This window comes from Antechinus flavipes, chromosome 2, assembly GCF_016432865.1.
Source record: "Antechinus flavipes isolate AdamAnt ecotype Samford, QLD, Australia chromosome 2, AdamAnt_v2, whole genome shotgun sequence".
Classification (NCBI taxonomy): domain Eukaryota; kingdom Metazoa; phylum Chordata; class Mammalia; order Dasyuromorphia; family Dasyuridae; genus Antechinus; species Antechinus flavipes.
Genome location: NC_067399.1, coordinates 609,962,107 through 609,988,653, shown reverse-complemented (window position 1 = coordinate 609,988,653; position 26,547 = coordinate 609,962,107). Strand labels below are relative to the sequence as shown.

The 26,547-nt window shown below is 32.3% G+C and overlaps 1 protein-coding gene across 5 annotated transcripts in view; it reads right to left on the bottom strand.

Moving 5' to 3' along the window:
- EXOC6 (exocyst complex component 6) overlaps positions 1–26,547 on the bottom strand; it is a 200,616-nt gene that overhangs the window by 113,868 nt on the left and 60,201 nt on the right. For all 5 annotated transcript variants that reach the window (XR_007951154.1, XM_051981659.1, XM_051981660.1 and 2 more), the window contains exons 7-14: positions 24,125–24,280; positions 20,945–21,013; positions 12,432–12,515; positions 12,281–12,327; positions 12,041–12,161; positions 10,375–10,446; positions 9,170–9,267; positions 6,429–6,534 (exon numbers count right to left, since the gene is read on the bottom strand). Coding sequence is in view for 4 of the 5 variants with exons in the window: in XM_051981659.1 (XP_051837619.1) it covers positions 6,429–6,534; positions 9,170–9,267; positions 10,375–10,446; positions 12,041–12,161; positions 12,281–12,327; positions 12,432–12,515; positions 20,945–21,013; positions 24,125–24,280 (753 nt within the window). In the remaining variant the exon portion in view is untranslated. The remainder of the gene's footprint in view (positions 1–6,428; positions 6,535–9,169; positions 9,268–10,374; positions 10,447–12,040; positions 12,162–12,280; positions 12,328–12,431; positions 12,516–20,944; positions 21,014–24,124; positions 24,281–26,547) is intronic.

Below are 26,547 nucleotides of genomic sequence, written 5' to 3'. Positions count from 1 at the left end.
ATGATATCCTCATATATGACCCCTTGTTCTACTTACATATCACCCTTCTGGTGAAGGTCCACATCATCTCCTGCTTGGACTATTATAATATCCTTCCGGTTAGTTTTCCTGTCTCAATACTCTGTTCACTTCAGTCCACCTTCTACTCTGCTGATGTTCCTAAAGCACTGGAAATTTCTACTCAATAAATTCCAGTGGCTCCTGGATTCCTCTGAATCAAATTAAAAAATCCTCTGGATTTTCAAGTCCTTCATAATCAGAGCCCCTTCTAACTTATCAATCTTCTAAAATTTTAATTCTCTTCCACATATTCTATATACTTTATGATCCACACTGGTCTTTTTGCTGTTCTCAAATGTGACACCAATTCCAGACACATTCACTGGTTTCCCCCATGCTTAGAAATGCTTTTTCTCCTCCCTCACTTCTGGTTTCTCTGATTTCCCTCAAAACTCAGTGCAAATACCACCTTCTGTAAGAAGCCTTTCTTTGTCTCCCTCAGAATCTTTCCTCTGAGATCACTTCCCATTTACAATATATATATATTTTGTATTGAACTAGTTGTCTGAGTGTTGTTTCCCCATTTAGAATGAGAGCCTATTAAAGCCAAGAACTATGTTCTTGTCTTTCTCTGAATTTCCAGAACTTACCTTAGTGTTTATCACACATTAAGTGCCTAATAAATACTTACTGATGATGTGTGTATCTAATGAATTAGAAAAGAATCTATATTACAATTATTTCTTAATCTATATGCTCTGATAACTAAATACACTCCAATAGATGCTCAGTTGTCTGCTCTTTTTTACTCATGATCAAGGGATTAGAGCAGTAGTAGAAGAAAAATGATATCCTCCCACAGTAAAGAGCAAATTTTTACATTTATCTTTCAATAAATTGGTATTACACATGCCAACATACAAAACTAATTCGAGGCTACAAATCTCTGACCATGAGACCCCAAGTGCAAAGTCTCCAACTAGTTCCAGAATATCCTTCAGGGAATCCCCCTACCAGAGTAGGTCTATTTCAAGCTCTATTCTATCTAATCCATATAAGCCAATTTAGGAAGCTATGTGAATATCACAGTTCACATGAGAATTTCTAGATTCTTTTCTGTTGACTTCGCAACAAAAGATCCTATTACTCTATCTACTATTCCCCATATCATATCAAAAATGAAATAGTAGGAATTTGGTACTGCTAAGAACACAAAATCTTATCTTTCTTTAAAAAAAAAACTCAGTAAAGAAAGATGTTATATTTTAAAAGAGGGTTAAAGAAATAGTGACTAGTAAAAAGATGAGTAACTTCAACATATACTTAAAAATTAATAAATTCTATTTATAAGAGGAAAGAAGCAAAGGAAGCAAAGAAAAAAGTTTTATTAAAGTTCTAGTCATCACCATCAAACAACTGTAGGGAGATAGCATTACAGATAATGTTTTTAACTTTCTCATGACTTACCAAGAAACACTGAGAGAAGTAAATTAATACTTATTATGATGCTATGATTTCTGGATTTTTTAATAAATGATATTTTATTTTTTAAAACATTTGATTTTTTTTTAAGTTTTGAGTCCCAAATTCTATTCTTCCCCTCTTCCTAAAATGATAACAATCAGATATATGTTATACATGTGCAATCATGTAAAACATTTCCACATTAATTATTTTTATAAGAAGGCTCAAATAAAAGAAAAATTAAAGTGAAATTAGCATGTTTCAGTCAGTATTCAAACAATATCAAACCCTAAACCAATCTGTGGTCCCAATGAGGAAAAACTTCTGAGTTTGGTATTAATAAGCAAGTTTAGTGAATTTTCCCACTATATCTATATCTGATTAAAAACTGTCCCCTGACTTGTAGAGGAGAAAGAAATTTGTGACCAAAGATGAACTAGAGACCATTACTGATCACAAAATAGAAAATTTTGATTATATCAAATTAAAAAGCCTTTGTACAAACAGAATTAATGCAAACAAGATTAGAAGGGAAGCAACAAACTGGGAAAAAGGCCTCATTTCCAAAATATATAGAGAACTGACCCTAATTTATAAGAAATCAAGCCATTCTCCAATTGATAAATCGTCAAAGGATATGAACAGACAATTTTCAGATGATAAAATTGAAACTATTACCACTCATATGAAAGAGTGTTCCAAATCACTATTGATCAGAGACATGCAAATTAAGACAACTCTGAGATACCACTACACACCTGTCAGATTGGCTAAGATGACAGGAAAAAATGATGATGAATGTTGGAGGGGATGCAGGAAAACTGGGACACTGATGCATTTTTGGTGGAGTTGTGAACGAATCCAACCATTCTGGAGAGCAATATGGAATTATGCCCAAAAAGTTATCAAACTGTGCATATCCTTTGATCTAGCAGTGCTACTACTGGGCTTATACCCTAAAGAGATACTAAAGAAGGGAAAGGAATCTGTATGTGCCAAAATGTTTGTGGCAGCCCTGTTTGTAGTGGCTAGAAACTGGAAATTGAATGGATGCCCATCAATTGGATAATGGCTGGGTAAATTGTGGTATATGAATGTTATGGAATATTATTGTTCTGTAAGGAATGACCAGCAGGATGAATACAGAGAGGACTGGCGAGATTTACATGAACTGATGCTAAGTGAAATGAGCAGAACCAGGAGATCATTATACACTTCGACAACGATATTGTATGAGGACATTTTTTGATGGAAGTGGATTTCTTTGACAAAGAGACCTAACTGAGTTTCTTTCTTTTTTTTTTTTTTAAATAATTACTTTATATTGACAGAATCCATGCCAGGGTAATTTTTTTACATCATCCCTTGCACTCATTTCTGTTCCGATTTTTCCCCTCCCTCCCTCCACCCCCTCCCCTAGATGGCAAGCAGTCCTATATATGTTGGATATGTTGCAGTATATCCTAGATACAATATATGTTTGCAGAACCGAAGAGTTCTCTTGTTGCACAGGGAGAATTGGATTCAGAAGGTAAAAATAACCCGGGAAGAAAAACAAAAATGCAAATAGTTCACATTCGTTTCCCAGTGTTCTTTCTTTGGGTGTAGCTGCTTCTGTCTGTCATTTACCAATTGAAACTCAGTTAGGTCTCTTTGTCAAAGAAATCCACTTCCATCAAAATATGTCCTCATACAATATCGTTGTCGAAGTGTATAATGATCTCCTGGTTCTGCTCATTTCACTTAGCATCAGTTCATGTAAGTCTCGCCAGTCCTCTCTGTATTCATCCTGTTGGTCATTCCTTACAGAACAATAATATTCCATAACATTCATATACCACAATTTACCCAGCCATTCTCCAATTGATGGGCATCCATTCAATTTCCAGTTTCTAGCCACTACAAACAGGGCTGCCACAAACATTTTGGCACATACAGGTCCCTTTCCTTTCTTTAGTATCTCTTTGGGATATAAGCCCAATAGAAACACTGCTGGATCAAAGGGTATGCACAATTTGATAATTTTTTGGGCATAATTCCAGATTGCTCTCCAGAATGGCTGGATTCGTTCACAACTCCACCAACAATGCATCAGTGTCCCAGTTTTCCCGCATCCCCTCCAACATTCATCATCATTTCTTCCTGTCATCTTAGCCAATCTGACAGGTGTGTAGTGGTATCTCAGAGTTGTCTTAATTTGCATTTCTCTGATCAATAATGATTTGGAACACTCTTTCATATGAGTGGTAATAGTTTCAATTTCATCCTCTGAAAATTGTCTGTTCATATCCTTTGACCATTTATCAATTGGAGAATGGCTTGATTTCTTATAAATTTGAGTCAGTTCTCTATATATTTTGGAAATGAGGCCTTTATCAGAACCTTTAACGGTGAAGATGTTTTCCCAGTTTGTTGCTTCCCTTCTAATCTTGTTTGCATTAGTTTTATTTGTACAAAGGCTTTTTAATTTGATGTAATCAAAATTTTCTATTTTGTGATCAGTAATGGTCTCTAGTTCATCTTTGGTCACAAATTTCTTTCTCCTCCACAAGTCTGAGAGATAAACTATTCTATGTTCCTCTAATTTATTTATAATCTCATTCTTTATGCCTAGGTCATGGACCCATTTTGATCTTATCTTGGTATATGGTGTTAAGTGTGGGTCCATGCCTAATTTCTGCCATACTAATTTCCAATTATCCCAGCAGTTTTTATCAAATAATGAATTCTTATCCCAGAAGTTAGGGGCTTTGGGTTTGTCAAACACTAGACTGCTATAGTTGACTATTCTGTCTTGTGAACCTAACCTTTTCCACTGATCCACTAATCTATTTCTTAGCCAATACCAAATGGTTTTGGTGACTGCTGCTTTATAATATAATTTTAGATCAGGTACAGCTAGGCCACCTTCATTTGATTTTTTTTTCATTAATTCCCTTGAGATTCTCGACTTTTTATTGTTCCATATAAATTTTGTTGTTATTTTTTCTAGATCATTAAAATATTTTCTTGGAAGTCTGATTGGTATAGCACTAAATAAATAGATTAGTTTAGGGAGTATTGTCATCTTTATTATGTTCGCTAGGCCGATCCAAGAGCACTTAATATTTTTCCAATTATTTAAGTCTGACTTTATTTGTATGGAGACTTTTTAATAATTTTACTCATATAATTCCTGACTTTCCTTTGGTAGATAGATTCCCAAATATTTTATGGTATCAACAGTTATTCTGAATGGAATTTCTCTTTGTATCTCTTGCTGTTGGGTTTTGTTGGTGATGTATAAAAATGCTGAGGATTTATGGGGATTTATTTTGTAGCCAGCTACTTTGCTAAAATTATGAATTATTTCTAATAGCTTTTTAGTAGAATCTCTGGGGTTCTCTAGGTATACCATCATGTCATCTGCAAAGAGTGATAGTTTGGTTTCCTCACTGCCTACTCTAATTCCTTTAATATCTTTCTCGACTCATTGCCGAGGCTAGTGTTTCTAATACAATATTAAATAATAATGGTGATAGTGGGCAACCTTGCTTCACTCCAGATCTTAGTGGGAAAGGTTCCATCTAACTGAGTTTCAATGGATAAATGATGGAAAGAAGCAGCTACACCCAAAGAAAGAACACTGGGAAACGAATATGAACTATTTGCATTTTTGATTTTCTTCCCGAGTTATTTTTACCTTCTGAATCCAATTCTCCCTGTGCGACAAGAGAACTGTTCGGTTCTGCAAACATATATTGTATCTAGGATATACTGCAACATATCTAACATATATAGGACTGCTTGCCATCTAGGGGAAGGGGTGGAGGGAGGGAGGGGAAAAATCAAAACAGAAGTGAGTGCAAGGGATAATGTTGTAAAAAATTACCCTGGCATGGATTCTGTCAATATAAAGTTATTATTAAATAAAATAAAATTTTAAAAAAAAACTGTCCCCTCACATCTGGAACTGATTGCACATTTTAACAAAGTTCACTTTTTTTGTTTGTTTTTTGCTGAAGCAATTGGGGTTAAATGACTTGCCCAGGATCACACAGCTAGGAAGTGTTAATGTCTGAGGTCACATTTGAACTCAGGTCCTCCTGACTTCAGGGGTAGTGCTCTATCCACTGGGCCACCTAGCTGCCACAAGTCCACCTTATTTTTCTCTGCATACATTTTCTCACTGAGACCTTGTAACTACATTTTCCTTCATGTGTGTGACATTGAATCTGTATAATCTGTCCATGCTGTCAGACACTATTTTTTTATGTGTGCACATGTGTTCTCGCACTTTCATTTTTGTCTGCTTATCGTACTGCATACCAGCTTCCCAAGTACAATTTTCTGTGAATTTCCCAACACAATCTAACCCAAGATATGAGGCCAAATAAAACACTTATATATTTAAAAAAAGAACTTTAACTCATTCAATTTAATAACTGATGCAATTGCAAGGAATAAAGCATGTTGCTATATTGGGGTATCTTATATGTCAGCTAATGAAAGACATGTAAAATAAATATGATAACAATTTAAATTAAAACAGATGAATCACCAAGATCAAAGTAACTAAAACCCAACTTATTTAAGTAACTATAATATATTCTTTTTAGCATGTATTTTTCTATTGGACACTTATTCTAGAACAAAAATGTATAATGTGCATTAAGGGTAAAGATATTCATTCATTTATTTATTTATTAAAACATTTATCAATTATCTTTATATGCACAGCAATATTAAGGAAACAAAGAAATATTAACATATAGCTTTATCTTCAAAAAGTTCATAATACATAAGTATGTTATCAAAATGATGGATCTATTTTGCATAAATCTTCATATAAATTCCCAATTCAGGAAATAGAAATGCTCCAGATTCAGAAGACTTTGTTTTATTTTCAGTTGTATTTAAAATTTTGTGGCATAATCACATGAATTTATTTTAATAAAACTCCTGTAAAAGAAATTAGCTCTTACCTTTTCAAGGTCTGGATCTTGAAAGGGAAACTTACTAATGATTATTTTGTATTCTTCTTCATTTGCTACTGGAATGGGACTACAATTATCTTCTTCAAAAATTTCCCTGTTTAAAAAGAGAATAAAAAGTGAAAGCACGCTTTTCAATGATATAGAAAAATTAATATAGAACTATAACCAAGTTATTTTATTTCCACTCAAAAATTTCTGACTTTTTCATCTCAGAATTCTCAACCACCAAATTCTTAAACTTTATTCATCAATCCCTTTACTTAACATCTTCACTTTATATCCTATTTGGAGCAAGTATTACAGTGAATGCTAAATTAGGATACAGAATGAAAAGACACTATTCAATTATAATAGCTCAACTCAAGAACTATTTGAACAATCTATTGTTTCCCTCTAAAATAAAAAACATAAAATATAATAATTCTGACTGTTATTTCTTAGAGTAGCCTAAAAGATGTTAAAACAATCATCACAATGAGGCCAAAAGAATTCAGAAACCATCCCATCATTTGTCAACATACTGGATACAATGGGCAAAGAACTGGCTTTGAAGCCAAAATATCTATTTGTTTTTTAGTTTGGTTTAGTTTGATTTATTCTTTCTGTGATTTATTCTCTTTTTATTCAACAGTATTTTATTTTTCTAATTACATGTAAAGATAGAATCTTATAACAATGAATTTTGAAAGCTGAGTTGCAAATTTTCTCTTCTCCCTCCTCTTATTTCCATTCTCCTCCAAGACAACAAGCAATCTAATATGTTAAACATGTACAATGACTTTAAACATATTTCTATATTAGTCACATTTAAAAGAAAAATCACACCAAAGGGAGAAAACTACAAGAAAGAAAAAGCAATTTTTTTAAAAGGTGAAACTATTTTGCTTTGATCCACATTCTGTCTCCATAGGTTTCTCTCTAGATGCGAATAGCATTTTCTAGCCCAATTCTATTGGCATTGTCTTGAATCACAGTATTGCTGAGAAAAGCCAAATGTATCATAGTCGATCATAACACAGTCTTGCTGTTCCCATGTACAGTATTCTCCTCGTTCCACTCCCTTTCCTCAGAATCAGTTCACATTTGTCTCAGACCTCTCTGGATCCTGAGTCTGCTACTTTCAAAACTTGCTGTTTTACTTCAGATAAGTTACTTAACCCTCAGTCTCAGTTTCTAGACTTTCAAGTTCTCTTCCAGATCTTCAGGCTATGATCTTACCAAAGACCTTTACCACTGTTATGAAGAATGTATGGTGCAAAATCCAAATGGGTAAATATTCCTTACAAATAGTGAATTTCCTCCAAATAATCCTACTTGTAGCTTTTAGGTGTGCTTATAAGACAATAGGGTATTCTCACTGAAATCCATAGATATTCACAAAAGATATATCTAAGTATACTTTTGGGGGGAGGGGAGAAATGGATGAAGGATGCATATTGTTCAGATTAGGATGTTCACTAACTAGGTCAAGTGAAGTCCATTAGTACAGACATCCTAAACAAGAACTTGAGATAGACTGAGCTGTTACAGAACTGCATAGAAGGAATAAGGCATAAATCATACAGATTTTTTAGTGATCCAAGCTGCTCTGTAATGTCAAAGTCTGTCTTTTTAAAGTTGATACTAAATCAGTAATGGCTTTATGTTTGAAAATCGTGGAATGCCTCAATCTCAATAGAAACGAAATTTCAAATGAATCAAGAGACAATTGAAAAATGCATGGTAATTGTTACACTATGGTTCATTACCAATAATAATGGGAAGTAGTGTGAAAGATACCATCAAGGACATGTATGACCAGAAAAGATGGAGATTTTGTTGATAATCATCTAGTAAGAATGAAGACTAGCAGAGGAACAGTTTAAAAGCTGTAATGGTATGCACAAAATATTCAAAGATTCAGAATAAACTCAGTCTTTAGGCTTCTAATTATATACAGAGTTGATGTAAAATTATTTGAGAGGGGAAGTTATTAGTAGCTAGGAGAAAGATCTCCTGCAGTAAGTGGACTTTGAGCAGAGTCTTGAAGAAAATCAGAGAAACTAAGAAGCAAAAGATTAAAAAAAAAAAAAAAAAATGTGGTTTAGCCAGTACAAAGTACAGAAACAGGAGTGAGAAGATTTTAAGTAAACTAGCATTGCCAAAATATGGTGTGTAAAGATAAAGCAAGAAAAACCACAAAGGTAGAAAGGAGTCAGGTTATGAAGAGTTTTAAATGCCAAACAGAAGAGAATAGATATGGATGTAATTTGGAACAAATGGAACTCAATGAGCAGGCTTGACACATATAATCCATACTTTAGAAAAATTATCCTAGCAGCTGAATGGAGGATGGATTGACATGGGGAGGGACTTAAGGCAGGGAAATTAGTTAAAAAACCATTACAGCAGTCCAGAGGAGAAATGATAAGAGCTTGGTAGCGAAGGTTGTGGCCTTAGCTTAAGGAGATGAATAGAAAGTCATTTAAAGTTGAGGAAACTAAAGCCAAATTTTCCCAGGATTTTATGGCTAATAAGGAGCAAAGTCAGGACTAAAATATAGAAGTTAGTTCTGATTCCATTTTTCTTTCTATTGCACCATGATGTTTCAACATTAAGACAAAATACATCTAACCTGAAGTTGGATTTAAAATTAGAAGATAAACAAATTTTCTTTAAATAATGAAAATTATTAAGCACTTAAAATAAATCACATTAACACACATTAAGGTACTTTGGTTTAGACTAACCGAAAAACTCCAGCCCACTTCTTCAGCAGTGTTTCATTGTACTGATCTCTTATTTCGAATAACAAATCAAATAGTCGATTCACTGGAAAACTATAACCCTAAAAAACATATTATAAAGTCATTAATTTCAATTCAATCTAATTCGACAAATATTAGTTACCACTCCAATTCTGTACAAGACACTCTGTTATGCACTGAGGATAGAAGGACAAAACAAACTGGATGGCATTAGTTAGTAGTTGAGGGACTTGTGGTTTTCCTTGTATAGTAAGGAAAATCCCTCCATTAGTACAGATCAACAACTTCCCTGCAATAACACAGGCACTGTATTCTGAGTCTAAGAAAGCTGTCTAGGGCACTGAAAGGTCATCTGCTCAGTCACACAGTACCTTTCAAAGGTACGAGTTAAGCCACAAATGTCCTGATCCTGAGACCCACACACTACTTCATGCTTACTTTCTGCTAATACAATAAAAAGGCTATACTTTTATTATTGTAAATTTACCTTACTAATTTCTATTTTACTTAAACTGATATTAAAAATCCATTAATACTATTTCAAAACTTTATGGTATAGAGGTGAATGTGTACTCTTGAAAGCTCACCCCAGTAGAGATGAATGTGTGTTCTTGAAAGCTTACTCCAGTACAATATAAGTCCCGACAAGTACTAATAAACTTTTAAAACCTTTAAACAGGTTCAGCAATGGACAACTGCCTGAAAACAGCCTCACCAAGTGCCCAGGCCCTTACCCTCCTACAAATAAAACTGCAAAGAATTCTGAGGCCATATAGTTCAAGCTCATCATTGAGGCTCAAAGAGGTTAAGTGACTGCCCAAGATAACAGAAGCAGTAAGCACCGGAAGCAAGATTTGGACCCATGTCCTCTTACTTCAGTTCCTCCTAAACATCATCAAAGCTTGGCCATCAAGTAGAGTTTTTTGGTTACAGTAACTTATGTGCTATAATGTTAAGAGAATACCTCCATCAGGAAATTCAGATTTTTTTGAAATGCCAAAGTAAAATTTTTAATGATTCTGTATTCTCTTAACAAATTTACACTGTTATGCAGAGCAAAAATTAGCTATCCTGAAGATTAAACACTTGCCACACATCGTCTACATAATGGAAAAGCAAAAATAAACTTATATATGAATCTTTAACTTTTTGACATCCAATAACTTGCATGTCAAGATAGCACCTACCTGCAAAGTATCTGCAAACACAACAATAAGATTCTTCAGTTCCAAAACAAGGTCAGGATCAGTGCAATAAGACTAAAAACAAATACCACCGGTCAAAGGAAAATTTAAGAAATAAAGTTCTGATTTTTTTTTCCTATACATTAAAAAATGCCTCATAATACTTTCAATAAATTTAAAATGTTGAATGGGTAAAAGCAAATAAATTTCAAAACTACCAGTGCACTAAGCAAAAAATTTCAATGGAAAAAGATAAGAAATGTTTAAACACACCTAAATACTATGAGGTTCAACATTACATAAAGAAATTTGTGGAGAACTCATCTGGATTAAAATTTAGAATAACTCATATTTCATAGTTTTCTAATAAAATGCCATATATTTTATGATGGCAAAAAGTTAAATTAGAATATTTAAATAATTACAATTATTCTATTTAGAATAACATAAAAGTTATGCATGTGTTATTATTATGTATGATATAAGTATTTATTTCAATAATTTTCCCCCTTAAAACAAGAATTTAAGTTCTGGTTTTTCTTTTTAAAAAAAAAAGTTTAAATATTTTAGTAAGATTCACCAGTAAAAAAAAAAGAATTTTTAAACATTTAAATTTCACATCTTAGAGGTGACTTTTTTGATGCTAATGCCTTCAATACTATGATTTTTAAAACTAATATTTTTAATATATCTCACATTTGGAGTTTGTGAAACAAAAAGAAACTCAATCATAACTTCAAAACCATCTTAGTTGTAATGCAATATGAACATACAAAAATCTTTTTACCTAGGATCTCTTTTAAAATGTCAAAGAAGAATAAAATGATAACAAAAGTATAAAGTTTAACATTTCCATGTTAAAGGTTTTTAAAAAAAAAAAATACATACAGCCTATTCTTGCTGTATTGCACCGAATTTTAAGTGCAGGGAGTCATTTTATAATAAAGAAATAGTCAAAACAAGTAATTACTAATTCTGTGTAAAGTTCACAAGAATGCAGACTGAGTAAACATCATACTCACAACATTAATGTTGTTTATACGTAACATTCAATTATTTTTAAAATAGGTAATTTTACTTTCAGTTATGAAGACAATGATAACCTAACATTACAAGTAAACATTTTTGTGATCAGACTATTATTTTATCATTTTATATATTTTCAAGATTGGGATTATAATATATCACTGTAAACAAGTTATTTCTACAAACATTGAAAGAAGCTCTAATGGCTTTTGATGGTGGAGTTTTATGTTAGAAACAAAGATTTATGGAATGATAATTAGGAACTATTTCTTCATGATGCTCTTAGAGAAGAACTATTCAATCTGATTTAATGAAGAGGTCAGTTGAGACTAATGAGACCAGATTGCAATAATAACAACAGATTAACTCTGCATATTCTAAGGGGCTAGAATAAGAGCATGTGTGGAAGGCCTAGTCAGTTGCAAATCAATGGAGGATTATGCTAAAATCACAGCCTGATACTTCTGTGAAAAACAAAAGCTTAAGCATGCCTTTCCTTCTATACAAAAGCAATTTTTAATTTTTTAAGAAGTACTATGATGGAGATACAAATTTCCTTGTTGATATTATCTATCTTATATATCTACAAATTCCTTAAGCAAATGAATTTGAACAGTAATATAGTAAAAGTCTTCTCACTTACTGAATGAGCTCTAAGAACAGCAATTATCTTTGAAAGTGCCATATTCCAAAGTTCATCAGTATATGCTTTGGTCACTAATCCTTGTGTCACATGCAAAATGTGATCCTCAACAACAAAGAACCTAAATAAAAAATAGTTGTCAACATAACACTTTTTAATTTAAAAATTCATAACAAGTAATTTTAGGTCTTTAATATAAAAATAACAAATTTTAAAATTCAAAATTTCTATATTACATACCCTACAATTTGACTGAAATATCTTCTATAACCATCAACTGTTTCATGCTTTAAAAGGAAAAAAAAAGTTTAAAATAAATCCCAGTGACATAAAAGCAAATTTGAATTCAAGATGACATAACTAACTAAATACAAAATCTTCATATATTTACCATATTTGGCTGGGGTTGCAATACTAATCTTGCTTGTTTCTTTCTTTGTTTTCGATAATAACTTTCAAATGTCTCTTCATCACCCTAAAATGAAGTTAGTTTTTTAAAAAGATAAGAAATCTGTCATCAAAACAGACTGTTATAAGAGATACATCTATATTTGAAAATTGTGACAGTTACGTAGCACAATGGATAGAGCACAGGGCCTGGAGTCAAAAAGATAAAAGTTCAAATTCAGCCTCAGACATTACTAGCTGGGTGATGCTGGGCAAATCACTTAACCCTATATGCCTCTGCTTCCTCATCTGTCAAAAAAGCTGGAGAAAGAAATGGCAAACCACTCCAGGTATCTTTGCCAAGAAAACCTCAAATGGGATCATAGTTGAATACAACATAAATAAATTAACAATAAAATAATAGTTGAAGATTAAGATATATATCCATGTTATGTAAACTGATTCAATCATTCTGTATTTGGGAACTATGACCAAAGGGCTATAAAACCTTCATACCCTTTGACCTAACAATACCACTATTAGGCATATATACCAAAAGAGATTTTTAAAAAGAAAGAAAAGGACCTATTTGTACAAAAATATTTACAGCAGCTCTTGTCTCAGGGCAAAGAATTGAAAACTGAGATGTCCATCAATTTGGGAGAATGGCTGAATAATTTGTGGTATGTGATTTTGGAAGAATACTCATGCTATAAGAAATGATGGGTAGCATGCTCTCAAAACAAACAAACAAACAAACCTGGAAAGACTTTCATAAGCTAAATCAAAATGAAATGTATTGTATACAAAGTAACAGCAATATTCTAAGATGATTAGCTATGCATGTTTTGACTATTCTCACTAATATAATGATCCAAGACAACTTTGAAGAACTTATGATGAAAATGCCATCCATACCCTCAAAACAGAAATAATTGTGTCTGAATAAACCTTTATTTTTCTTAAGGGTTTTTTTTTGGGGGGGGAGGGTAGGATCTATGTTTTCTTTCACAAAATGACTTTTATGTAAATTTTTTGTATTATTTTACATGTGCCTTCTCAATGAGGCAGGGTGGGGAGAAGGAAGAGAGAATCTGGAACTCAAAGTTTTAGAAACAATGGTTTAAAAAACTGTTTTACATGTAACTGGGGAAAAACAAAATATTAAAATTTTTCTAAAGGGCTTATATCCATAATTATTATGTCAATGTTTAGTATAAAACATAAGAATTTTCATATTAAAATCTTTGACAATTAAATGAATAAACAGGTTAGAATAAGTTTCACAATGAGATCTAACACTTGTTCATCTGCCTTAGACCTAATGGATTTATGATTTAATTATGAGCCAATGAGAGGAAAGAAATGATTAAACAACAAACTAGTTTGTCTAACTCATCATTATTTTCTTACAATTTTCTTTACTAGATCTGTGATTTCATGGATGGTCAAGGCTCCTAGTAAAGAAATATCATCTAAAGAGTTATGTGGGCCAGCCCCACCCACCAACCCTCTGGGGGAGAGGGAATGGAGAGGGCCAGGATATATAAAAGAAAGGACTTGCAATCACAAGTATTCCAGGCTCTGAGGTCAGTTCTCTGTCAACTATGCCAAGCTGCCTCTCAATTTATTATTACTAGGTGCAAATATATAAATGATCTCTTCTTATTATGGCAATGTTTTCCACCAGTGTAGTTCGCAATTCATCTCTGCCTTAGCTTATAAATTGTAGGAACTTGGCCAAGATTACCCAGTATTTGTTGAACCTAGTTCTGGAATGGATCCTCTGAGGGCTGCATATTAACTTAGAAAAACCACAAATTAACATTATCTATGTTACGTTATATTTTTATTTATTTTCTTAAGCGTTGTCCACCAACATTTTAATCTTGTTTGGGCCATGCTCAAGTTTGCAGACAGGGAGTTTGACACCTCTATTCTAAGAACAACATTTTCTCTACTTCCTCTGGCACTGGCAATAGTAATGATGACAATAGCTAAGATGACAACAGCGATGACAATATTCTTAATAGAAAGAAGGCATTTGGCACCTTCTGGGAGTTCTAAAATGTCTAATCAAAGAATCATTTTGGTTTAAAGCTCTAGTCTTTGGAATACAACTATTACAACAATTATATATGTAAATCAAATCCTTAAGAAAATTTAACACTTGATGAATTAAAAATCTAAAATCAAAGAAAGGCAAAAGACAGTCTCGACTCTCAAGGAGTTAATAGTCCTTTAATCTAATAGTGAAACAACATGCAAAAGAACTATATACTGTGGGTCAGAAAATTCTAATCTATTAACAAGTCACAAAGAACTTCAAATATGATTAGTTAATTAGGGAATCCAGGGATCCCTAATTAATTGGGTTCCAGATTTTCCTCGTGATCTGTAACCCCTCTCCTTGAATTTCAGCTATTTTTATACAATTGGGAGAACATCAAAAATAGAAAAATATGTTACAATTCACCGACTGGTCAATTCCAAGAATGAGGAAATCTTATAGTTGGCAAAGGGAAACATCTATCAATCACACTTTGTCAATAGGCTTTTCACAGATCCTAAGATTTGCCACAGGGCTTCAACTCCAAGTCATCTCAGCTGGGGATTTCCAAAGGTCAAAAGACCTTTTCAACAGCATTTCAGGTTCTTTCACAAATCCTCTAAGATCCCTATGTTTGACCAATAGTATCCTAGGGTCCAAGAAAATTGTAGTTTTAATGCAAAGGTCAGTAAGAAGTTAATGGCAATGATTCATATGAGGGAGTGTTGCATCAGCAAATGAGCCTTATTACAGTACTGAAAGAGGAAAGGGGAAGGGAAGGAAGGAAAGTGCATCAATTAATTGCAAACTTAATTATATTTCTAATTAATACTATGAATCTACCTGATAAATCAAATACAAGTATTATAACCACCAATACATGTTAGATTAATTACTCATAACTCTTATCCTAACAGCATTATATATCTTAAACTTCTGTTTAATTCACTAATACAATCAATCCCTGATATTCACGAGCTGAGTTGAATAAATACTTATTAATTTGAATAAGGGTATCAAAGTTGTCATCACAGTACAAACAAGGTACTAAGAATTTAAGTTACAGATAAGCAACAGAGAAAAAGAAATAATATTAAGGAGGACAGGGAAAGGCTTCTTTTAGAAGAAGCTAGAGAAATAAGTGAGGAGGCTGAGATGAAGAGGGAGAAGAGTTCCAAGGACAGAACTTCAAGAAGAAAGTATCTCATCATATGAAAACAATTAAAATAAAACATTCATTGACTTATTCAATGCTTGAGTATTATTTTATTAAGTAAACTTTTTTATCTTGCTTTCATTTTAGATAGTTATTTCTAAAATAAAATTAGATTTCTTATTATTCTATATAAATTACAGAAAGGTCAAAAAATGTCTGCTTCCTGAAAATGTAAAAAACAAGAACACCAAAACCCTAAACTAAAAATTCCCATACAGACTGACTCTATCCCAAATTATCTAACATAAGGCATGTGCTAGGAAGATTGATGTATTTGTGCACATTATATTCAAAATATAATTATTCTATCTAACTTTGATTTACAGACCTATTAACAATATGACCAATTAAATCATTCTAAACATGGGGAATTAAGTCTTCCTCTCAGGCTGCCTCTCAGGCTGAAGCTAGCCAAATACTATAGGCTTCCTATATTCCATTTTATAGATAATAGATAGATACACACACACACACATATATACATACGTGTGTATATATATGTATCATATATATACATATAAACACACACACACACACACACACATATATATATATAATCTGATTCACAATATATAAAATATGGGTGTCTCTCTTGGTCAAATTTTATTGATTTTGACTGTTGTTTTTCAATATTTACCACTAGAGGGTGATCTTATTTCGTATCTTAACAAAAATCTAGAGAAATAATTTTCATCAACATCATTGTAATAATATTCCCTTAACAAACTATTTTGGAGTCAACTTTTGTTATCTATCCTCTTTATTAGGATAGGTAACAAATATTAATTTCAGGAGAGATAAAAAGTTCTGAGATGAAATAAGATAAAAATATACTCACACATTGATATTTCAGATAAACACAGTATTCACTAATATTTCCCTTTCCTCTCTATTACTTTCTTCTCTCAGTTTTGAAAAGGCAATAATATATCATTTCTTTATATAAAATTCCTACCTCTCACACACAGCAAAATTATGTGTTTTCAAGCTCACAATGAGATTTTTAGCATTCTAATAAATCCCTTTAAGGGATTTCCATTTGTATTATATATAAACTAATATTGTTTTGTATAGAAAAAGTTATCTCTGCCTTTAAGGTCTTTCATAAATAATGTTGACACAATCTTAAAACAGTCAAAATTATTCTACTGATTTTTCCTGGCATTATGTGAATTAATGGCATTGGAACATTTTTAATGTCCAACTTCATTTTAAGGTTTAATTCAATTACTATACCTCCTCCTTGAAGTCTTCACTGATTTCCCTGTTCTTGCCTTTCTGAAAGTCTTCTACAACATTTTGTTCTCTGTTTTACCTCCTTCAGTCTCCAGCCATAACATGATGATCTATGTTCATACCACATCCCAAGAACAATATAAACTCCCCAAGGGTAGAAGTATTTCATTTCTGTCTTTGTATCCATATTACTTTGGCAAAGTGGCTTTCATTGAATATAGGATGTAAAACTAGAATTCTTTACTCCAATCTCCTTACTTTACAGATGGGGAAACTGAGCCCTAGAGAAAGTAAAGAACTTCCACAGGCTAAACACAGTGGTAAATATTAGGATGAGGATTCGAACTTGGGACTTCTATGAATCTACAACCTCCTACAGTAAATGCTTAATATTGGTTCAATTGAATTGAAAACAGATTGAGGCAAGGGACCAAGTGGTTTATTTGTATGTTCCCTACAAGGAAATTTTATTCTCTGGAGAAAAAAATAACTGAAGAAAATCTAAAACTCCTGGTTCTGTTTTAACTAAAGGAAGCAAAAGCAGGAAGCTAAAGAACCCACATACTTCATTCACTGTTGTTAGGTAAAGTGTTATGATGTTTCCACAATGAAGATTCACCTGGGATGGAGTGGCCTTTATCAAATACTAACAAGGGAAAGCAATGACACTTGAGAGTAGAAGGATCTCCATATGGATTTAGAGGTCCTAAGGTCAGCCATTTCCTCTTCCTTTTCACCTGACACTTCCAGTAAGGCTATTATTCCTTTGAATGAGGTCAGAGCAGAGACAGGAAGCTGCAGGGAGCAAATGACCACTATTGGCTGCTTCGTAGAACCTAATCCAAGAAAAGCAAAGGCCAAATTGACAAGAGATCCTAGAAAGCTTCAGATGAAAAGGTGGGGAGAAAACCAGTGTCTTGGTCCTAGGTCAAAGAGGAAACAGAAGCCAACACAGAGTGGGACTGTCAGCTGACATGAAACCTCACTAATTGGTGAACTGAAGCCTTCTACTCCTAGCACATCTCCCATTCTCTACACTATTTGCAGAACCAACCTGGAGGGTGAAAATACATACCCTTCCCTTAGCAGTTCCCATGGCCTGGGAAAACTGAAAGGAGTTTTAGAAAGATAACTGGAGGAAGCACCCCAAAATAGCTTGATGGTCTTACATTTTTTTTTGTTTTTGCTGAGGCAATCAGGGGTTAAGTGACTTGCCCAAGATCACACAACTAGGAAGGGTCACATGGCTATTAAGTATCTGAGGTTATATTTGAACTCGGGTCCTCCTGACTCCAGAGCTGGTGCTCTAGCTATTGCACCACCTAGCTGCCCCTTAATTTATCATGTTTTAATAAAACATGTAGTCACAGTGTGGTTTGCCTAAGTAGTCTCCCAGACACAGGGTAAGGGTAGAGCTATATAAACATTTCCCTAATTCTCCTAATTCACAGTTAAATTTTTAGTTTCATACATTTAAATCAACACTGAATCACCTTATCCACTTTAACTGCATAGGATCTGTTTACACCTAATATGCCTCAAAATACAAAATACAAAAAAATAGAACAGTAGGTAAAGAATTTAGAGGTGAGTACCTTCTAATCAGCAGGGAAAATATTGTAATCTCTTTGCCACCAATGTGGGAAATGGTAGCTTGAGCAGAGCATAATCTGGTGGACAAATTAGATCTTATACTCAGGACTTAGCACAGTATTTGGCACATAGTGCTTATTGAAAAATGCTAGTTGACTGATTTCCATGCTGGCTAATTAATAAACTGCTTTGTAAGGTCTATAAATTTATAGAAAGCACGATTTCAAATCGGTTATAAGCTGCTAATGTGACAGAGGTTATATACCCCAAGAGGACATGTAGTCAGTACCATATTTACACTGATTGTATTTAAACATTTCTCAGTGAACTTTGAAATTCTAATTAGCTAGGCGGATATTAAATGACAATATTCAAGTACCTTATGGAGGGAAATTATGCTCCTTATTTCTAGGGCTCTGGGAACAATGTAAAAATGTCTGTCTCTCTAAATAGTTTAACACTAAAAATATTTGAGGGGAAAGGAAGAAAGGAGGAAAATACATATAAATATAGAACTATTTTCAATTGTTCAATTCAACCAGCATTTATTAAGTACTTATTATGTGTCAGACACTGTACTGGTCACTAGGAAATACAAAGACAAAAATAAGAGTCCCTACCCTCAAGGAGAGTATATGTATTTTACAGCCACTCAACCGATATTCATTACCAGGATTACACAAAATGATTTTCATCTATATTGCAGCAAAATCTGACTCATCAGAAAATAAGGAATAAATGAAAATAAGGTCTCCCTGAATGTTAGAATCTCAAACTGTAGAGTATCAAGTATATTTTTGTTATTTTCAAGTAGTGCTATAAATAACAAATATTAAATTAATATCTAAAATCATAATTCCAACTTGGAAGAGATTGATTAAAGAAGGGAAGGATCATTATAGAGGCAATCTGCTAGAGAAGTCAAGTAGGTTTATATTCAAGGGTAATATCTAGTCTAGGCAAGAAGTGACACTAGACTGAAAGAGAAATAGTAGGGGAAGGGGAAGGGAACATGTCAAGGAATGTGAGAAAAAGGAAAATGGAAAAAGAAAATGCTCTAAGGGAATGGACTTAATTTTGGGGTAATGTATAAAGCAAAGTTCTCACTCAATAATATAGGAGCAAAATAGTGTCATGGCAGGCCTGAAAAGAAAAGAAGTTGAACTAGCCACTGTGGAGTGAGTGGGAGAGACCTTTATCGTGAAAGTATGTAAAAAAAAAAAAAATTTTTTTAATAAGGAAATACTTTGAAAACAAAAATATATAAAATTTCAAGTAATTATTGAGCATAAAAAAGCCAAAAATACTTTCTTAGGATACAGAATGATTTACCTAAATTACATAAACCCATCTTATTTTCAGATTCAGTTAATTAAGTTTATTTTTTACTCTCATTTACTTTACCTAAAATAATGCAATCAACTAATTTTACTTGTTAAAAGATAGGATAATTAGTGACTCTAATCTATGCTATATTCTAAAATTAATTTAAATATTTGAGATGATATCTAACTCCTTAACTTTTTCCCCTAGGTTTGCATTAAAGATATACTTCAGGTATAGAAGTAGTCCTATATTTTGGTCTAATCAATCTGGAAAGGTTTAAGATACAGGCCTAACAACAGATCATATAAAAAACCTGCCTAAATCCAGAATTCATTACTGAAAGATTGGCCACCGGGTAATAAAATTTTTCAGTCATTACCATTTACAAAAACTATCTACCCAAGGTAAAAAGAGGCACTGTATCAATGCGAGCAAATGCCCACACTGATAAAATACATGTATCCTGGAAACTTAATGTTAAAATCAATTCACATTTCTTAAACACAGACAAAATGATAACAGAAGAAAGCTGTATAGAAGTATACTAATAGAAGAATGTCATTTTGATTTTTTTAAAGTGACACAGAAAATCCATAAATGAGTAACAAAAACTGTTTTCTAGTTTATAAAATTATTTTTTAAAGTTCCTAATACAAATACAATAACACTCTAAATAAATACAAATAAATAATTATGTGGAACTGAACTCTAAATAAAAAGAAAACATCATAGAATCCAAGATGCTTAAGAGTCAGAACTCCTTTGTCAACCCAAAGCTGAATAAGAATCCCTTCTACAATATATCCAATCAATTCTATCCTTGGCAAAATGTTTTCTAAACTATTTACATTTTTATTTAAAATAATAACATACATTTTAACAAAATAATAGAAATGACTATTTGTTCTCTATCCCCTTCCAATCTTCCTTCAACTTTGTACTTATAAAACTACGCTTTGTGATTTAGGAGAGAGTATAGTGAACTATTATTATGAGTGTAGGTATTAACTGACTAAAATTCACCTTAATTTACTAATATAATAAACAGGGGTCATGAATTTTTAAAGACAAATATATTTATCAGAAAAGTACTTACCAAAAATGAATAAATATGCAAACACCTATAAACAGGTGAAAAATCAACAAGATCCTGCACACTTAATACCTGAAAAAGGAAAGAAATATTAAAATGCTATATAATACTACAGAATAAGGGAGTTGATCACAAGAATCCTGGATTAATTTTATGAGTTCCCTAGTCAAATTGATGAAATTACTAAGAATGGGTCTTTGCTTGATATAATAAGCAAATCTCAATAAGATTAATGAATTTTTAAACAGACATTCAGAGATCCATTGTCATCAAATATTTAACCTTACCTTTACCATGTATAATGTAAATATCATATCTTCTTATTTATTCTTTTGTTTAATTTGTTGGCTTGATTTTTATATGTTTAGTGTCCCTTTTATTTTAAATTATGAGGAGGTTTTTTTTTTAACTTAGGTCTGTTCCTATACAAATGACATATATAAAAAAGGGTTTATTATTACTTTGGATAATGATGATACAGAATATTTATAATTGAGCATATATACAATTCTTATTCTTAAGAAGCTCATAATGAAATGAGAGATACTAGAAATAAACTAGAAATAACATGCATGTATGTATATATGTATCACATATCTATATCATGTACATAAATATCATCTATGTATCCATATAATGTAAATATTCATTTTTGTATTGTTCAGTCGTTTCAGTCATGTTCAACTCTTCATGATCCCTTTTGGAATTTTTTGGGCAAAGATAATGGAGTGATTTGCCATTTCTTTCTCTAGTTCATTTTACAAATGAAGAAGTTAAGGAAAACAAGGTTAAAGATGACTGACTTGCCCAGGATCACACAACTAGTAAGATATGAACTCAGGAAGATGAGTCTTCCTAACTCTCTGCACCATCTAGTTGTCTTATATCTGTATTTTTACTAGATTGTAAATTAATTGAGGAAAGAGACCCAATCATATATGTTTATGTTTCCCCTAGCATGCAGTTTAGTGCGATGACTGCACATAGAAAATGCTTAATAGTAATTTACATTTGTGTAGGAGTTTACAATTAACAAAGTGATTTACATATTTTAGCTCATTTTATCCTAAAAAATATACTTGTGAGATTGGTAGCACAAATATTATTATACCCATTTACTGAATAGGAAACACATTCTTAGCAAGGTTAAATGAGTTCTTCAAAGTCTTACAACTGATAATGTATAATGGTAAAATTACAACCACTTCATTCAACTCATCCAACAATAGTTGCATCCAACTCTTGGTGACCCCATATAGGGTTTTCTTGGCAAAGATACTGGACTGGTTTCTTTCTCCAGCTCATTTTTTGCAGTTGAGAAAACTGAGGCAAACAGGGTTAAGTGACTTGCCCAAAGTCACACGAGCTAGTGATTAAGCTAGTAATTGTCTGATGCAAGATTTGACTTCAGGAAGATGAGTTTTCCTGACCCAGGCCTGGAACTCTCTCAACTGTGCCCTTAGTTGCCCCCCAAAATGATAGAGTACATTAAAGTTCATAGATGAAAATACATAATGTATTTATTAAATAATGAAGTTCTGAAAGAACATGGTAAAACTAGCATGCTCAATTACTAAATCATTTTGGGCACAATTTATGAGAAACAACACAGTGTAGGATAGAGTGTTGGGCTTGGAGTCCAAGAGACCTGAGTCTGAATCCTACCACCAATACTCAGTAGTTATGTGACCATGGTATAAGTCATATAACATCTCCAAGTCTCAGTTTCTTCATGTATAAAATGAAGACAATAGTACTTGCAGTATTCAGTGCCATGATGCTAAAGTGCTATGCAAATCTTAATTTTAAATACCTTAAAAAAAAACCTATAAGACAAACTGCATCGGAATGTTGAAAGCAAGAGTAAATAGGAATAATTTAAATTTGGAAACAAATTAGCTAAGACCTGACCCTGGTCTTTAACAGAAGCTGGAAAAGGAAAAAAAAAATCCAAAACCACACAATGACAATAAGATTCTACCAACATTGAAAGAGATACAAAACAAGATGAGGAAGATTTCAGAAACATTCAAGAGTTCTCTTTTGCCCTGCTGACTTTCAAGTGGCAATAAAACCTCTAGGATCAGAGTTTACTGGAACTATTGAACTGAAAGAAATATCAGGAATAGAAAGGCAAGTATTAAAGTACTCACACATAAAGAAACCATTTAATTTTGGGTAGTGAAGGTCATACTCTCACTCTCTCATAGGACCCACTACATTCAAATTAGGAGTAAATTAAATTGATATTATTCAACTCATAAGGCATTCAGTACAATCTATTGAATACCCACTTGCATGTGCATTTTTGTATAATCTCTCCTCTGCTCTTCTTCCTTTCCATCCTTCTTTAACATATTGTGTCATAAATGGTAAAGAATACATGTATTTCTATTGTCTCCTTTAACAATCAAAAATATTTGAGTGTCTACATGTCTAGACAGAAGTGTGGGAATTCTTTAAAAATAGGGGAAAGGAGCAGAATTAAGACATAATTATCTGCCACCAGGAATTTACAATCTAATTAAGAAGACTAAACCAATATACAAGAAATGATTTTTAAAACAAATATGAAATGTGATGATGTTATAGTATAGATAATTATATACATGTAATCCATGTATCTATATATAATTATATGTGTAGTATGTATACATAATACAGTATATTATATATACATATCATATATACACATAATTACATAGGATATGTAGAGTACATATGCATGATTATATGTATATACACATATATAATTACATGACGACAAAGAACTTAAAGGAAAAAGAAACCAGAGTAGTCAGAAGCACTCAAAAAATATCAACTTCATATAAAGATATGACGATCAATCCCTTGAAGAAAAGATTAATAGAGAAGAACAGCATGAACAAAGATGTGGATGCTAAAAACTGCATGATTGTTATAAGCAAATGGAAGATGACTTCAAGTAGAATGAGGAGAATAATTTTACTGCTGGGGAAAATGAATATTTGGAAATAGTGAAAAATAAAATTGGATATTTAGAGTGGGGCCAATTTTATTTATAGCCCTCTAAACAAGGAAAAAATCAGATTTAATGTAGTGGGCAAGAGAATGGATTCCTGAACAGAAGACTGACATCCTGCATATAATCCATACACAAAAAGATATTCAACTGCAGACATGTAAAAAAAGAAATATATTCACCTCCTCCTCATTCTCATCTTCTTCCTCAAAAGCATATGTTGATTTTACTTCATTACTTTCTTCTGGAATTTTTCCATTAGTTATATACATAGTTCTGCTCATATTTGTATTATTTTGCTTCTGTAGAACAACATTAAAGATTTTCTGTTGCTGAGCCTATTTCAGAAAAAAAAAACAATTCATGTTAAAATGCATATTATTTCAAGTTTTACTAATGGGTCCAAATACTTGCAAGTATGTGAGAAAATATCCAATTTTAATAACGATAATAATGATAACATTTATATAGTGCTTAATATATGCCAAGCACTATGCTAAACATTGTACAATTATCTCATTTGATTCTCACATCGACAGTGAGAAGTAGCTGCTATATTTTCATTTTACATATAAGGAAACTGAGGCAAACAAAGATTAAGTAATTTCTTCAGAGTCAAACAGCAAATAAGTTTCTAGGTATGGAGTTGATCTCCTTTTTTCCTGATTCCAGGCCCAGCTATCTCTGTTAATATGATACACCACCACCTAGCTGTCTCTATTTATACCTTAAATGAAGAACCAAGTGCCCTTGCTATTATAGTTCAAGCAATCAAGGGTGCATTAACAAGTTCTCCCACTAGCCCCAAAGGATGTATTTTGTGAAAGAGAGCTAACCTCCTTAATATCAACTTTATTAATCAGGCACATTCCAAGTTCCCTTAGTAGCCATATGGCTCAGTAAATCATAAATTGATCCAAATGTTTTAATTTTTTTTTTTGGTTCTATTAATTCTAAATTAGAGAGTCAGCACAATGTAGTATAAAGAGTATTAGGTTTGGAATCAAAAGGTCTCAGTCTGCATCCTGGCTTCACCATTAACCATGTAACTTTGGACAAGTTGCCTCATTTGTCTCATCCTTGATTTCCACATCTTTAAAAAGGCGGTAATATTTACATGACCAAGCTAGCAGAATTACTGTAAAGAGTAGATGAGATAATGTATATGAAATGCTTTTTAACTACCAAAAAACACTATACAAAGTTATTATTAACATGACTCAAAAATTTAATATCCTTTTAGGAAAGAAACAATACTACTTTTTATTTGTGTTTAAACAATTAAGTTCCAACAAGGACTTTATTTTGCTCTTTCAGGATTCAGTGAACAAGTCCATGTTTACTTAATCTACACCTTTATGATCTTACAGATTTTGATCTTGTCTTCCATCAGTTTCTGTTTTTTCAATCCTGATTGTTCAAATGTGTTCATTTATAGAAGCATGCCCCTCTCCATGATTCCTATCACTCATTCATTCATTATTTCAATAAATACTATTTGAGCACACAGTTGCCCCTTTCTAGGTCACAAACTAGCATATGACTAAGATAAGTTGCAACTTTACTACTATTAACTGAATTAAATTTATTTTTCTTACAAGGTTTTTATTTTCAAAATATATGCAAAGATAGTTTTCAACATTCATCCTTGCAAATCCTCCACATTTTTTTTCTCCCCTCCCTTCTTGAACCCCTGTTTGGTAGTAACAAGAAAAGACCCTGAAATCCAAAAACAGAATGGGAGGTCCTTACATTAACTGAGGTTTATAAAAGCATTTGGTCCACTTTATATAAGCACAGATAAAAGAACCTTTGGACTCTCAATCTCCCAATCCCTGATCTCATATATTTGTGGTACTGTCTCAATCACAATCAGAAGTTCTGAGTGTAGATCTCCTGATCCAACTTCCATTGAATGAGATTTCTTAAAACTTTGGTTTCCTTGGACCTGCTAATTGTGGACTTTGTTTCTTCCATATATATATATATATATGTATATATATATATATATATATATATATATTCTTAAGTCTCAGGTCTCTCGGTTCAGAGCTTTTAACTCTATTGATCTCTGCCTTGAACCATTTTAATTCCTCATCCATCCACAAATATCCAAACCATCTCTCTTAAAGAGAAGAAACACTGTTCTGAGCCCAACATTCATAAAAGAAAAGCTTTACTTAAAGGATAGTAAATTTTTAGGAACTTCTTGTTTTGCCTTAAGTTCTTCTTTTCTCATCTCATTTATTTTATAGATATCAAAGGTCAAAGATATAATAATATGTCAATAAACTACTTAATTATTCATATATATATAAATTTTGAAATAATTTTTGCCATAATCCATTCAAAATAAACTAAGAATTAACTATAAGAAAATTACATTTAAAATTATGGTTATATGTATTAAGTATACCAACAAATTATTCATTTTTATTATTTTCTTAAAATAGTGATAAAGAATTTTCAAAATTAACTTATCTCCCAATGAACTTATTAAATAAACATATATCCTGATAGGATTCTAGTAAGAAAAATTTGTAAAGTACCATACACATATGAGTAATTATCATTATTATTCACAGAGGAGAAAATAAAGAAAAGA